At 41.5% G+C, this 16,491-nt stretch overlaps 1 protein-coding gene across 6 annotated transcripts in view; it reads left to right on the top strand.

The window, feature by feature from the left end:
* GALNT2 (polypeptide N-acetylgalactosaminyltransferase 2) overlaps positions 1–16,491 on the top strand; it is a 1,695,325-nt gene that overhangs the window by 915,473 nt on the left and 763,361 nt on the right. For all 6 annotated transcript variants that reach the window (XM_044076112.1, XM_044076089.1, XM_044076094.1 and 3 more), the window contains 2 exons: positions 14,324–14,411; positions 14,582–14,685. In XM_044076112.1, the coding sequence (XP_043932047.1) occupies positions 14,324–14,411; positions 14,582–14,685 (192 nt within the window). The remainder of the gene's footprint in view (positions 1–14,323; positions 14,412–14,581; positions 14,686–16,491) is intronic.

Raw genomic sequence — 16,491 nt, 5'->3', positions numbered from 1 at the left:
TTTTCACAAAGGCAGTTACTTTTTGAACCAATCCATTCTTCTTACCAAAGGTAGCATCTGAATTGAATATTAGTCAAACAATTCATTAGCCTTTTTCCTTAATTTTTCAAATAGTAGAGAATATGTGCTGCGTCTTGTAGATGTATATGAATAACTGTGTTTTCATCTCCACAGAACAATAGATTTCAGGAAATAAGAGCAGCTGTTTACTTTTTCACAGAACAGATTGGGATCACCACTTTCTAAAGTTACCCTGGCCAAATGGATTACTGATTGCATTTCAGCAAGTCCTCTCCCTCTCAAAGTCTCCAAAAGTGCATTCTGCCAGATCCACGGCAACCTCTTCCACTTCTTGGTCTAGAACTTCCATTGATGACATTTGTGCAATAGCTACTTGATCTAATGCTCGTCTCCCAAATATGCAACAAAATCTGGAAGATTTAGGATTTTCCCCTGGAAATGTTTACATAAATATTTTTATATACCCCAAGCAGACTCTAGAAAATGTTTCTAAGGTAGACCGTAAATGTTGGTGGTGTGAAGGGGAAGAAAGAGGTAATTGGGAACAAATTTTCTGAGAGTGCAGTGAGTTGGTGGACTTTAAGGATTCCCTGCGGGATGCACTGTCAGAGATGCTGGGTGGATAGGTTGGTTTGACGAGAGAGATTATTTTTTAGAGCTGTGACACAGAATCGGAATTGCCTAGAAATGGTAAGGCCTTGCTGTGTCTAATTGTAGCTGCCAGAAAAAGCAGTGTGCTGCTAATTAAAAACTAGATTTGACTTCCAGAAGCAGAGCTGCTGGTTCTGTAGTTTTCCAAAATATCTTTCCATGAGGGCCACCCAAGACTCGCATAGCTGGAGACTGTCCACATGTTGAAGAACAAATGAAAAGGACATCAGATATTAGATATGCACTCACCATAACTATGCATCTTTGTTTATTTTCATTTTTCAACTCCCCACCCTCCTTCCCCTACCTTTCATCTTCTGAAGTAACTTTGTGGATGTTGTGTAAACTTTTGTTCCAGGTTTGAGCCCCGGCTTTGCTGTTCCTCTTCCTACTCTATGTTAGGATCTGTAAGGCAGCAAACTTGATTGGAGGTATTGCTAGCTGATTGAGGCATTATGGGTAGAGGGAGGAGCTCGAGAGTTGGATCTGAAAGTCTGATGTATGTGGCCGAGTCGGATCTGATACCCACACATTAAGGAAAAATGAAAATGGACAACAAAGATACATAGTTATAGTGAGTACATAACTTTAATTTCCTTTTTATTCCCCTATAATCTCACTTTGACTACTCCATAGTCCTCTCTATCTGCCATGTTACACTTGTGCATCTTCACATTTGTACTATACATTTTATGTCACCTTATTACCTACCATGGTGCCTCTCACACTTATTCACATTCACTCACTACCAGCCACTCTACCTGTCCTCAGGCTAAAGCCTCTCTTTCATACCTATTTTCTCAGATTTATTTAATGCCCAATGTAGTCACCTTCTCAAATGCAAAACATCTAACCATTCACTTTACTTTGATATAACCTGGCTTAAATTCATAAACTTTATAAAATAATCTAATTAGTCCCAATCCACTGTTCTCTAAAGTTACTGTTTGTGATGACATTCATCCCAACCCAGGCCCCTCATCCGTTCTGCTCTCCTGTGTCCCTAACTCGTGTACAGCACCCACAGAACTTCTCATTATCTCCATTAACATTAGTAATATTTTAAACAAAGTTACAGAACTACAAGCATGTTTTTTTTTGTTAGTGTTCGGATATTGCAGTCCTTAGGAAAACATGGCTAAAACCCCATATAAAAAATTTTGAAATTCTGTTCCCTGGCTACAATATAATTTGACGTGACAGACTGCGTAAAGGTGGAGCACTGCAAATGCAGACAATAACTGTATAACTTTCTCACCCCTGAAAACTGACATACCAACCTTCCAAAATGCAGAACTTCTTATTTTGCTTCTCAATGTTAACATAAAAAGCTGTATATAGTTGCTCTCTACATACCACTATATTATAGTGTTAGCTTATCAGATTAATTTATTTGCAGGATAACTATGAATGTTACTGTTGAACCATTATCTTAGGCAACATTAACATCGGGTGGTTCTGTGACTTCTAACACCCCAACTACTGGTCTTGACATATACTAGGCTCAACAAATTAAATAATAAAAATTGCCTTCTCGACTGGATACCTGTCTCCGACTCCAGAGTATGCAAATTCAGAGGTATTTCCTGATTCCTTTAGTGACCTTCCCCTATATTTAGTAATGGAGAAGTCACCCACCAGCAGTGTAAACCTCGCCTCTAGATGATTGTCACTGTTGAAGTGACACCCAAACACCCTGTGCAAAAATGGGAAAAGGGGTTATGGATGGATGGATATAACTACCTGAAATCTTTCTTTCATCCTGACGCACACATTAATTTACTTAAATCCTTTAGTCTTCACTGAAAACCCTACCCCTATGCGAAGCTGTTAAATTCAACAGTGTTTCTTGACTACTTTAAATACCCTTGCCCATACTAAAATAAGAGTAGAAACCACTCAAACCCCCTACCTCACTCATTCAACCAGAATTCTCATGCAAAAACATGACAAAACATGGAAACAATGGCACAAAGATATAAAATCCCTCAAACTTTACATCTTTACAAAGAGTTGCATAATCTTACTAAGACGCAAAATTATCTAGACAAAAAAAGTACACTAGACCCACAAGATAATCATACAAGCACAAAAAAAAAATAAAAATTCTGGAGCTCAGTTAAGAAAAAAATTTAACTTGGCTCATCTTTCTCACCAAACCCCTATCCAGGCTTGTGCCCTTCTGAAACCACTACTAAATTTAACACTTTCTTTATCGATATCATAGCCTGTCTTACCTTCAGCTCTTCCTAACCATTTAGCTAACCACAAAACTCTACTTAGACCTGACAAACTTGCCTTTAATCTCCAACCTGTTTCCGCATATGTTAGCTATTAAAGCAATGAAACCCTGTCCTCCTCCTGCTGATGATCTTCCTGCTGAGTACCTTAAGCTCACTGCAGACTCTGTTGCATACAAGAGTCTCAGTTCTCAACAACAGATCTATTAAAAACTTCTATGTCCCTGCCCTTTGGGAAAAAATCTTTATTATTCCCCTCCAAAAAGGAGGTAACTCTTCTGAAATCTCTAACTTTAAGCCATTTACAGTCCTCTCCTCCCCTTTCTAAGATCTGGAAAAGTTTATTAGCAACTCCCTCAGTGCATCTTACAAAATAATCTCCTAACCCCAACACCTCATGGGTTCCGACGAGGCCATAGGACCACTACAGATCTCCTCAACTTTTCTGATACCATTAATAAGGCTGTAGATCAATGAACATTTCTCTTCTGTTTTTCTAGATCTCTCTAAAGCTTTTGGCACAGAATCGCATGAAAAACTTCTGACTCAAATGTCCTGTCTAGGCCTGTCCAAGCCAACTCTTCTATGTTTCTTTATAACTAACTGTCTGAAAGGTTTCAATCTGTCAAATGACTCTTTTCTGTCTTTCCTTTTCTACTGGTTAAAGTGGGTGTTCCTCAAGACTGTGTTCTTGTCTACTGCTGTGTTAACGTTTTCATCAATAACCCATATATTTCCTCTCAGCAAACTCGCCTTATTCAGTATGATGTTGTGTGCTCATCTGACAACCCACTGCAATACATGACAACAGGATGCCTTCACCTTGGTTGAACTGTGGTTACATCAAAACCAACTGCACTTAATCCCCAAAAGAGTAAACTACTCTCTTTCTCTAAATTCCATGCTAATGCTAAAAGTGACATCCACATTACATCTCTAAACAATACACCTGTTGAAATAGTTACTCGTAGCAAATTTTATGGACTCACCGTAGATGACAACTTAAAAGTTTGTTCTTCAAATAAAAAACTTTATATAAAAAAATCATCCAACATTAGGTCTGCTGTATAGAGCAAAAAAAATTCCTTTCTTCTTCTAATAACCTTGCTAACACTATCTTTTACTCTCTCTTCTCTATGACTGGCCTGTTTTGACTACCATCCAGATCTCTCTTAAATCACAATTGGAGCAATGCTATAATAAGGTAGCTAGGTTTGCAGCTAACCTACCACACAAACCTAGTCATGGCTCTGCATTACGTGCTTTCAGCTGATTAGAACTCCCACGTCAACTAATCCATACACAACTTTTTCTTACCTGTAAAATGCTTTATAATCCATTTACTTGCCTTTCTGTCTCCTCAGTACTTCATTACGATCTCCCAGATTGCCCTCTGCATTTTCAAGACAAAAACCTACTTGAAATCTATACACAAAAAAAAAAAATTTGGGGACAAGATTTAGCTATGCAGTGGGGCATACCCCCACTGCATAGACAAACTATAGAACTCTGTCCAAATTCAATCAGAAATATGTCTAGCCTCAGTATATTTGAGTCCTGTCTCAAAGAATTTCTCACTAACTCTTGGCTGTGCTCCTGCACCTCACCCGTATGACCTAAATCAGTAAATACTTCACATTCATTCTAAATGCTTATCATATTATGTATTGTACCTTTCAACATCTGCCCCCTCCCCATTCTTAGAGGGGACATGTGTCTTTTAATAAACAATTCTTTTAATACTTTTGTATGTACTGATTGTCATATTTAATTGCCATTTTGTATTACATCGCTAGTGTTTCCTCATGCTTTATTGTATCCTATGTATTGCACTGTCAAATTGTATGTATGCCTTTTTTAATTGTATCTGTACTTCTGTTTTATTTGATGTCATCCCACTCTCTGGAACTATACTCCCCAGGCATCCTCTGGAAATGGGTATTTCGTAGCCAGTCGGACATTCCCGATATGCACCTTCCTTTTTCTATCCTTTTTCTTACAGGCTAGGATACAAGTCTTCCCACTTCAAAGAGAAGTAGTTCAGCTTGACAGTTACAGATGGGTAAGAAGATAAGCTTAGCAGAATACAGTTTTGAATTCAAGACAGCCCTCCCTTCATGAGGGTGCTTTTAATTGTCCATGATTCAGATTTATTTGGTGCAGTCTGTTCTGGTCCAAATTCTCATCTGCAGAGCAGGGGGAAAGGGCCCACTCGAGAAGCAAGTAAAAGTCCCCCTTTTTCAGCTCTTCCTAGTCCTAAGGAAAGTTTTTGAGGATGACCAAATCAGAGATGTTAGCCTTCCAATTTCTGTTACCAGTTCCACTTCTAAAAGTGGTGGTGGTCACATTAGACGTGAAAATACCCATTTCCCTATCCCCTGTACAAGGATCACTGACAGTATTTATTTCAGGTTCATGTGAGACAGGACCATTACCAGTTTACATCTCAACCTTTTGACCTTTCAGCTGCCTCCAGACTGTTTATGAAGTGCCTGACCTTCGTGTTTGTGTAGTTAATGATTTGGAGGCTGCATATATATATCCTCAGCTGGATACCTAATCCAGTCAAGCATCTTTGGTAGCAGTCATTCATAGCTCCCTGAAGTATGACAGTACTGTCTCTGATCAACCTAGGTTTTTCCCTAAACCTGCCTAGTCCAGCCTTATCCAACAAAAGCCAAAAATTTCCTTGTGGGCCTTGTTTAAAATTGGAGAAGAACCAGATGTGCCCACCAAAGAACGCGGTCTTCCAGTTGAAGGCTTACTCTGCAAGTCTGTCTCAAATATCCTGCGTCAGCCTGGAGCTTTTTTCAAGGCATTGCATCATAATGTCGGCCTCTGTCCTTATGAGATTGCGCATGCAAAAGGTTCAGTGGTGCCACCTGAACCTGTGGCAGCAATCCAACCATCCTCTGTACCAGATGACCTTTTAATCCCATCCATCTCACAATGGAGTTTTCCTGGTGCCCCCCCCCCCCCCCCCCCCAGACTGGATTGCAGACAGAGCACACCATTGGTGATCATTCAGCACAGCTAAAAGTGCAAGGAGTATGAACCAAGTCCACTGTACCAAGACATATTAGTCTGGATGAGATGATAGCACTGTTCTTGGCCCTAAGATCATTCAGATCCATGTTGTAGCCAGGGCAGACAACATCACAGTCCTGTGGTTCATAAGCAGTGGTCACTTTTACCAACTGTCCAGGCTAGCAGCATGGGAAGAAGCTTCCTAACTGGAGCTACAGCTTCAAGCTTATTGTACTCCATTGCTGCAGAACACAGTTACAGACTTAAGTAGGACCATACTTGACAACCACATTTGGAGCTGATCTCCAAAAAGTTACATTTTCTGATACAGAAATGGGGTCTTCCATATATAACTTCTTTCTGAAGCAAAGATGATTTTTAAGATGGCAGGACTGCTAACTTTTAAAGTTTTGATTTAAAGTTTCCACGAGACAAGGCATGGGCAGCAAATGCCTTTCATTTCCCTTGAAAATGGAGACTTTTGTTTGCATTTCCCTCAGTTTTGTGATCCCCTTGATCTTTCCATTAATCTCTCTGTGGTCAAGGTAACCATGATTCTCACAGCTCATTCATCTGTGCAAGGAGGTTTCCTGCCTCCACAAGGTAATGGGGGTTGTGTTGGAGTGAGATGCTCTTCTGTTTATTCCAGCAGTGTCATAGTTATTCATTAATACAAAGTTATAGCAGCTGGAGTTGGATCCTTCACCCTTCACTATTGGATGTCTTGGAATTCTGATGTAAACCTCTGAGGGTCTTTCTCTTATGATGTGGGGTACTTGACATTGCTTTCGTTTCTTAGTTTATTTAAGAATTAAGATAAATGTCTTTATTTTTTAATTACCTGGAGCTGTACTGAACAAGTGCCAAATATCTCAGCTTTTCCTTTATATCCCAAATCTTTTTGTACCTTTCAGAATAAAAGTATTTTCTCACTGTGAGTTTGATAAAGGTGGTTTATTGTGTAGCAACAACTTACGGTAGAGGTAGATAATCCAGCAAGATCTGAACAAGTCTTGCGCTGATTCTGTCTTAAATATCAATGCTGATAAACTGTTGGAGCACCTTTGTACAAACTTAAATAAATGTCTTCATCTTTTAATTACCCGGAGCTGTAATATACAAGTGCCAAATATTTCATCTTTTCCTTTACAAGTCAAATCTTTTTATACCTTTAATATAATAGTGGTTTATTATGTACTAACAGCATACAGTCTTCTTCTTCTTTTGGCTTTTCCCAGTTAGGGGTCACCACAGCGGATCACCGGTCCGCTCATGATTGGCAGTGGAGTTTTTTATAGTGTTGAGTTGCCAGCCTGGCACCCAACATTCCACAGAAGACACACGCACACACACATACACACACACACCTAGGGCCAATTTCAATTGTCCAGTCCACCTACAGCATGTCTTTGGGATGTGGGAGGAAACTGGAGCACCTGGAAGAAACTCAAATGACCACAGGGAGGACATGCAGACTCAGCACCGAAGGCACCCCAGCCGAGGATCAAACCGGAGAACCTCTTGCTGTGAGGCGTGTAACAGCATACAGTAAAAGTAGATGTAATAATCCAACAAGATCTGAACAAGTCTTGTACTAATACTATTTCAAATAACAGTGCTGATAAACTGAACCAAACTAAATACTCAAACTTCTATAGCTCTGAAAAATGATACTGTCCATTGTAAATCTAAACTCAAGTTTGTTCCTTTTCTCTGTAATGTCAGAATTGAGATAAACTGCACTTTGCTTTAGGTTTTTCGACTTTTACTGATTTCTGAATATGTGCACTATTTAGACATTTGACCTGACTTCTGTAGTCAAGAAGTATCTCAGCTGACTTCTGTCTAAAGACTGTCAGTACTGAAACACTGTACATTTCCTACAAGTTCTGCAATCCTCATTAACCTGGGTTCCCAAGCTGTATATCATCTAAACAAAATCTGTTTTTGTACCAGATGTTCTGCATGGTTTACTATTAAAATTTTGTGGTTGAGATGTCCCCAGGTGGAAAATTCGAAATACATATGTTCGAATTTTCACCTGGCAGAACATCTGAATGTCTGAAAGTTTATATTAGCAAATGCACTGTGCATTTGCTAATATAAAAGCGTAGAACTGTACAGAGATCGAAGTACAGTGCGGTTTGGGAAATTCATCCCTTTCCTCACTGTAGTGCGATTTCGGAATTGGAATATATAGTTAGCAGGGGATGTGGGGGTGCAGGGGGGCTTGCCCCCCTGCAAAAACAAGATGTCAGGTATAGGAGTTTACTTTTACGTGAGTTCCTATACTGACATCAGGTGATGTTTTCGAAAACAATGTTGAATCTGCTGAATTCGATCAGCAGATTCGACATTGTGACTTGTTCTGTTTTTTGATTTTCGCTGTTTACTTTCGATAGGTCTGTCGAACATTTCTTTGACGTTCAGCATATTGATAGTAAACCGATGTTCTTCGTGTTTCATTGTTGCAGTCATTACATTTGGGTAATCTGCTGGCAGGTTGCCCTCAGTCGGCCTGATTAACAAAGTCTTGGGTCCTGCGTCAGTTGCTGTCCCTTCTTCCATGACGTCAGGTCATCAGGGGTATAAAACATGCAGCCGACGTCATTACCTCAGTCTTACTTGCTGTGCGGTGCCCGAAGCAGAAGCAGTTCGCAAGTGCCAGTCGGCCAACTCCTGAGATTTTCGTTTTCGAGTTTCAGAGCCGAAGTCTTCAACTTAAAGCTAAGTACCCCCGTTGGGGAAACATTTTCTTGCTCCTTACCAATGTCAGTAAAAGTTAATAATTGCATTACTTGTGGAAAGCAAATACCTCACAAAGATTTTCATCTGTACTGTATTCCTTGCCTAGGCCCTGACCACGACGTACCTTGCTGTCGGTTTTGTGCTTTATTTAATCAGCGCACTATCCGTTGTCGGTACATTTTCACCTCTAAATATTTTGGTTCTCTGTTTAATTACCCAGAAATGACATCGGTTAGCCACCCGACTACCGGGATTTCGAAAAAACGCAAAGATAAAGACAGAGACAGGCCGTTGAGGTCCAAAACTAACGACGTTTCTCCTAAGCTAGTCGCCATTTTGCCAGTACTCAGTGAGGCGCTTACGCAGCCCCTGATACCCACTACTTCTGACTCGCAGGCCTCTACTGAGACCTATTCGGAGTCTGGTATGCCACGAGATACTTTAGCTATGGAACCCACAGATGTCTCTACCTTGGATGTGTCCGGAGCCCCTGTGCAGGCACCGGCTTCTGAGGGTGTATTCAGGCCTACAGACTTGCATATCAAACCAACTCCACCTTCAATACTAAGGCCTAAATCTCAATCTGTGTCGAAAAAACAGACACCCAGGCCACATGTTCAGGCCCCTATGCCTAAAAAACAAATGATCAAAATGGCTGAAGATCTAATTACTCTAATCAGGGGCAGTCAACCCCCCCCCCCCCTCACTTTTAAGAGGCCTAGGCCTGAGTTTGACTATGAATCTTCTGATCAGGATTCAGTTTCTTCTGACTCTTCTAATGACCTGGATTTGTCCATACCTACTTATGAGGATTCTGATACAGAGGATTCCATTCCCTCTTCTTCCCCCCCTGAGGATTTCTCTTTTGGTGAAATTTTACATACCTTATGGGAGCATTTCCAATGGGAAAGTCAGGAATTCTCTGATTTAAAAAAGAGGCTTAGGGATTTTCTTCTTTTACCTCCGCATAGGCCTTTGGCTATACCTCCTATACTAGGTATTGTTGGTGATGTGTTTTCGGAATCCAGTATGGCCTCTGATTCACTGCCTCCAGCTCCTTGTAAACCTGACAGATACTACAGGGTTCCTGAGTCCCACAAGTTCTTTTTCAAAAATTCTGTCGCAGATCCAGAAACCATTTCTCAAGGGCCTAAAGGCATTAAGGCTTCTACTGCTAAAAATCCTACCCCTTCTGATAGAGACTCCAGGGCGCTGGATAGATGGGGTAAAAAGGTTTATACTTCTGCAACCTTGGCTATTACGGCTTTAAACTGCCAATTTCATATGTTAAAATATCAACAGCATATTATTGGACTGCTTAAACAGAAAATGATGTTGATTTCTGACTGTGTGGAAAATAAAGATTTACAGGATTTATTGCATTCTGCCAAACAAGTTGGAAAACATACTTTTTGCAATGTGGTTTTGATTCTTTATAGGCTTCTTGCAGGGCTGCTGTTACTGGCTCTGTGCTTAGAAGGCATGCTTGGCTTAAAGAGCAATCTCTGCCTGATCATGTTAAAGCAAAATTGTTGGATGCTCCTTTAAATCAGGACCGCCTGTTTGGCAATAAGGCTGAAGAACTTTAAAAAAAAAAAAAAAGACGGAAGATAAAGCTAAATCTATGCAAACTGTAAAAGATTTCTTACAAGTGCAACTTCCAAGATTTAGTAGGCACTGGCCTACCAAGAGTTGGTCCTTTCCAGCTCCTTCCAGATCCTCTCAAGCCAAATCCAACACACCAAAAGCACCAGGTTTTAGTCCCAGGGGACTCTCAGACCTAAACAATGGGGGGCCTCCACTTCCAAAGCTGGAAATAACAAGACACCCCCTATGGTAAACAGTCTTAATGACTTCCTTTAAAATTACCAAGCACTTACCTTTCAGCCACCCCTTTGGGAGGAAAAATTGCTTTTCATGCAAAAAAACTGGGAACTCGTAACCCAGGACAAATGGGTTTTAAATATAGTGTCCCAGGGATACAGATTTCATTTCCACACGTTGCCAACACCAAACGGATTGCCAGACCTGCCCCCAAATCACTGAGCAGAGGCTCAGAAACAAGTACTTTCCCTCCTATACATGGGGGCTATTCAACTAGTACCAGAAGAGGAAAAGAGACAAGGTTTCTATTCCAGACTTTTCCTGGTACCCAGAAAAGACAAATCATGGCATCCATTTCTGGACCTGTCTACTCTAAACACCTTTCTGGACATTCCAAAATTCAGAATGCTGACTCTTCACCAGTTACTTCCTGTGCCAGGCAAAGATGCCTGGTTGGCAACTCTAGATTTAAAAGAAGCTTACCTGCATATCCCAATCAGGGAATCGTGCAGAAGATATCTACCCTTCAAAGCAGGCTACTTGCATTATCAGTTCTCTGCACTGCCCTTTGGCTTGTCTACTGCGCCCAGGGTATTCACAAAGTGCCTGGCTCCAGTAATTGCATTTTGCAGGCAAAGAAATATTCAAATATATCATACCTGGACGATTGTCTAATTCAGGCAGAAAACCAGACCATACTTCTAAATCATCTGGCATTTGTAAAAAGGATTCTAACTTGTCTAGAGTACACCATAAACAAAAAGAAATCACAACTGGTGCCCTCTCAGCAGATTACATTCCTGGGTGCAAGCATGAATACAACTGCCCAGATGGCTTTCCTCATGCCAGAGAAGCAAATTCATTTGGTAACTTACTTCAAACAAGTGGCCGCAAAAACCCTGCTGTCTGCAAGACAAGTTCTGCAAGCCTTGGGATTCATGGCCTCCTGCATTCTTCTAATTCCGTATGCAGGACTGCATATGAGAAAACTTCAGTGATATTTAAAAAGTTTATTGAGTCAATATTGTCACAGCCTGAAAACAATGATTCCTATCATACCTTGCCTACGCCTGGAGTTCCTATGATGGGCAGAGGCCTACCACCAAAACAAGGGACTGCCATTCATGCTACTCCCTGCCACACAAACCCTAACTACAGACGCATCAGACTATGCATGGGGGGCTCACTTGGCAGGGAAGTGCATTCAGGGCAAATGGAACCCAAATCAAATGCACCTACATATCAGTTAAAAAGAAATGTTCGCTGTACAGAATGCTCTGACAGCCTTCAAGGACTACATTCTTCCAGGACAACTAATGTTAAAGACTAACACTAGGTTATGTGGTACATAAACAAGCAGGGTTGTACACATTCCTACCCCCTCTGCAGACTAGCCATGGCATTGTGGAACACGGCCTTGAGATACCAAGTGCACCTACAAGCTCAAGTCCTGCCAGGAAAATTAAATACACTGGCAGACGGACTAAGCAGAAATCTCATGGACCCACACGAGTGGAGACTGGAACCATGGATTTTCAACATGTTGACAAGCAAATGGGGGAGCCCAGACATAGGTCTATTTGCCCCCCCCCCCCCCCCAGAACTACCAGTTGGACAAATTTTGCATAAGGATTCCCCACAAAAAGCATGGAAGTGGATGCTCTGTCCTTCAGCTGGAAAAACCTATCAGTCTACACCTTTCCACCTCTGCCTCTACTCTGCAAAGTTCTGTTAAAAGTCAAACAGGACAAACCAAGAATGATTTTGATTGCTCCATCTGACCACGCCAACACTGGTACCCGCTCCTGCGCAGTGTGTCACAAATATGACCATGGCACCTGCCTCAGACACCTACCTTACTGTCTCAGCAGGAGAACCAGATTCTGCACCCTCAGCTCCCAACATTGAACCTTGCAACTTGGCTAATCACTTAAATTCACCCTTGACATCCATCACAAGCTTGCTGAGGGATGCTATTTTGGAGGTGAGAAGACCTAGTACTAGAAAATCTTATGCTGACAAATGGAAAAGATTCTGTGCTTGGAATCAATCTCAAGGAATGAGCTCATAGCAGCGACCAATTTACATCAGATTTTACAATACTTAACTGAGATGCTTCACAAGGGCCTGTCTTTTTCCTCCATTAAAATCCATGCCTCAGCCACTTCAGCTCATTATAACACAGAACCTCCCCTCTTCTCTCATCCTCTGTTCAAGCAATGCCTCAGAGGGGCCAAAAACTTGAGACAACCAGGAGAGTGCCAACCCCTGCCTGGGACCTTAACGTTGTATTGGAGAAACTCACTCTACCTCCTTTTGAGCCAGCTGCTACTGCAGACTTAAAATTTCTTCCTTGGAAAACAGCCTTCCTTCTAGCAATCACTTCAGCTAGAAGAATTTCTGAGTTACAGGCCCTTATGGCAGCCAGGCCCTTATGACAGTGGAGCCTTTCATCATCTTTCATGTGGACAGGGTGTCCATCCTTCATGCCCAAGGTGGTTTCCAGTGTGGCTCTTAATCAGTCCATTTATTTGCCAACTTTCTTTCCCAATCCACAAAACAAAGGGGAACGGATTCTGCATTCATTGGATTTGCACAGACAACTTGGATTCTACTTGGACAGGACTAAAACTCGAAGAAAATCTGAACTGCTGGTAGCATTTGCTGCAGGGGCAGAGGGAAAGGCTATTTCAAAACAAACCATTTCTAAATGGATAAGCCATTGCATTCTTTTCTGCTATAAGCACCATGGAAAACTGATCGCCCAGGGGATCATCAGATCTCATTCCACCAGGGTTGTATTTACTTCTGCAGCTTTTCTAAGAGGTGTTCCTACCAGGGATATTCTAGAAGCTGCTACCTGGAGTTCAGTTCATACTTTCACCAAGAATTATCATTTACCAATTTTCTCTAAATCCAGAGCTGACTTTGCCAGGGCCTTGTAGCTGGTCCTAATGCTGTATAAATCCATCCTCCCAACCATAGCTTTGGGAATCTACCCAAATGTAATGACCGCAACAGAGAAACACAAAGAACATAGTACAGTTGTGTACACTTACCATAAATGTAGATGTTTGAGTGTATTCACTGTTGCAGTCCTGGTTACCCTCCCTCCAGCCCCGTTTTTTCTCTGACTGTACCTCTACTTTCTGTTACTATGCTTAAAAGCCTTTTTTGTGTATTTGCTTTTGGTTGGAGGTATATTTTTGTGTTTTAACATTTTATTTTGCTCCCCATTCGGGGGGGGGGGGGGCACCTGACATCTGGGGCAAGAAAAACTGAGGTAATTACGCCGGCTGCATGTTTTATACCCCTGATGACCTGACGTCATGGAAAAAGGGACAGCAACTGACGCAGGACCCAAGACTTTAATCAGGCCGACTGAGGGCAACCTGCCAGCAGATTACCCAAATGTAATGACTGCAACAGTGAATACACTCGAATATCTACATTTATGGTAAGTGTACACAACTGTACTTTCTGCACACTCCATTAGCATGTCTCATCTTTATCAGTGGTTTGGTCTAAAGGTTATTTCATTGAACTGATTTGTATCCTTCACTAAAATGCTAATTTCTATTAAAAGTGTACTTACTGAAACTGTAAAATATAAAATGAAAATATAGGCATGCTTTAATATGGCTGTATTTCTAGGATTATGCAAGAAATACTGTACTTGTATGGAGTTTATTCTGATAAAAATATATTTGTGTGAACCCTATTCTCACAGTGTTCTCTCAGCAGATCAGCAAAAACTCTTTTAAGTTTTACAACAGATTATATTGATGTGTCTTCTTTTTATGACTTTATAGGATTTGATTGGAATTTGGTCTTTAAGTGGGATTACATGACACCGGAACAAAGAAGAGCAAGGCAAGGGAATCCAGTAACACCAATTAAGTAAGTTCTCATGTGTGTGCTTGTATACATCACTGTGTATGTGTGAGTGGTGCAGGAAATACAGCATTTTTCAGAGATGTATGAAATTTCCGTTTAAAATTGCAAGCAGTAATATTTTCATTTTATAGTTTTTCTTTCTCAGTTTTTTCTTCTGTTTTGATTTCTTTTAGAACCCCAATGATAGCTGGTGGGCTGTTTGTGATGGATAAAGCATACTTTGAAGAGCTTGGCAAATATGATATGATGATGGATGTCTGGGGTGGAGAAAATCTAGGTCTGTATACTTGTAACAGTTTCTTTTACTTTTTCAAATAAAGACTGGAAAACAAGTTTGAAAGGGATAGTTGGATATGGTGAGTTTCGACAGAGTTGGGTAATGAAGTACTGTACTCACATAATAAGTCCTGTTGATAATGTTTCAGGAAAATCAAAGGAGTACTGTGATAATTCAGAACTTTTACTCCTCCATTTAAAGAATGCTGTCATGACCTACATAAATTTGTTATTAGCTCTGGATTCAAAGGTTGTTTGAAAGTAATTTTGTTTAACAGTATTTACTGACAGCTTAGATAGTACTACATGCATTTACCCTTGCAGATGCACACACAACTGAAAGCCCATAGGCAGCATATCTTCACACAGACACATGCTCTCATTTCTGTACGAGTCATATTTCAGTGTAGTGGAAAGCACGTTATTGAGTTTGACCACATTCAGTTTTTTTTTGTGATATGTATTCCAGTATGGCACATTTTTTATTACACTTTTTGTGACATATGATTTTAGCTTTGATTAAATGTTTGCCACCTTTTCTTTAAAAACAAGCTGTTTTGAAACGTTAAATGAAAAATGAATGATCTGAAGTAGTTGACTTCATTTGATCTTCAACCTGTGGGTTATGGATCCGTATTGGATCCGACACAGCTGCATATCCAGCATCTGATCCAACATAGGCTGCATATCCAGCATCTGATCCAAGCTCCAAGCGCCTCCCTTTACCCATAATACCCCATGTTTTCCTTTTTCCCTTCAGATCTCGTTTGCCGCTGGAAAAGCAAGCATTGTGGTCCGAGTTCTTGGCTAGTCGTTTGGTTTTGCAATTTTGTGATCTTTTTTTTTTTTTTTTTTCCTTCTCTCTCTGACTTTTCTCTTAGCTTTACTTTTTATCCTCCTCACGCAGTCATCAGAATTTTAAAAAAAAAAATCTTCTCTCTTTCCATCTGTCCCTTTCTCCTCTAATGCGAGTGTGTGTGTTCTGGGTCTGTTTAGAGACATGGCTGAAACCCCTACACTAGGTTTCAGAAAGTGCACAGAGTGTCATCATAAGCTCTCCTCGGCTGATGGTCACACTCTGTGCATGGAGTGTTTGGGGGCGGCCCACCAACAAACTTCCTGTCCTATCTTTGCCGGGTTTTATCCCAGGGAGCTGAAGGGCCTACTTCTCTCTTCGGCAACTGTAGCTCCTACGCCCCCCCCCCCCACTTCAGGTGCAGCAGCTTCTACCTCTTCCCCAGTTTGTGGGACTCGTACTCCCACCAAGAGGTCTGGGGAAGGGGGAGAGAAGTCCAAGAAAGACAGGCCGAGAAAGCGGTCTCCCTACCGTTTGGCTCTGGCCGGCCTACCTACTACCAAAGGTTAAGCCAGAGACCAGACCTGGTTCTCTTCTGAGCCAGAGGAATCCTGGATCGGGTCTCCTGTACAGGATTCCTCCCACGGCACTCCAGACCAGTATCAGTAGCTTCATCCTCCTGCTCTACACGGGGCCTCAGTGAAGCTGAGATGGATAAGATGATGCGGAGGTTTATCCGCATCCAAATTCATATGGGGGTCTTACCAGCCCTCTCTCCCTCTGGAGGGGGGAGCTCTCAACCTTTCTTTACTGTGATCACTCCTTCTCCGATCCAGCCTTCGTTTTCAGAGCCCTTGGATCGGAGGACCCTCAGGGTCGAAGGGTCGGCGCTGACAGTACCTTGTACCTCGACACCGGCCATTGCCTTGAGCGTGTCGGATCTGACCAGGTTGGATCCGAGCTCGCCGGAGCCATAGCCTCTGGGTCGAATCCAAGGGGGGTGCTATCGGC

The sequence above is a fragment of the Protopterus annectens genome, chromosome 1.part1 (genome assembly GCF_019279795.1).
Source record: "Protopterus annectens isolate FY-2018-M chromosome 1.part1, PAN1.0, whole genome shotgun sequence".
NCBI classification, from domain to species: Eukaryota; Metazoa; Chordata; order Ceratodontiformes; family Protopteridae; genus Protopterus; species Protopterus annectens.
The sequence above is the reverse complement of the archived record's forward strand: the minus strand, read 5'-3'. Positions and strand labels throughout refer to the sequence as shown.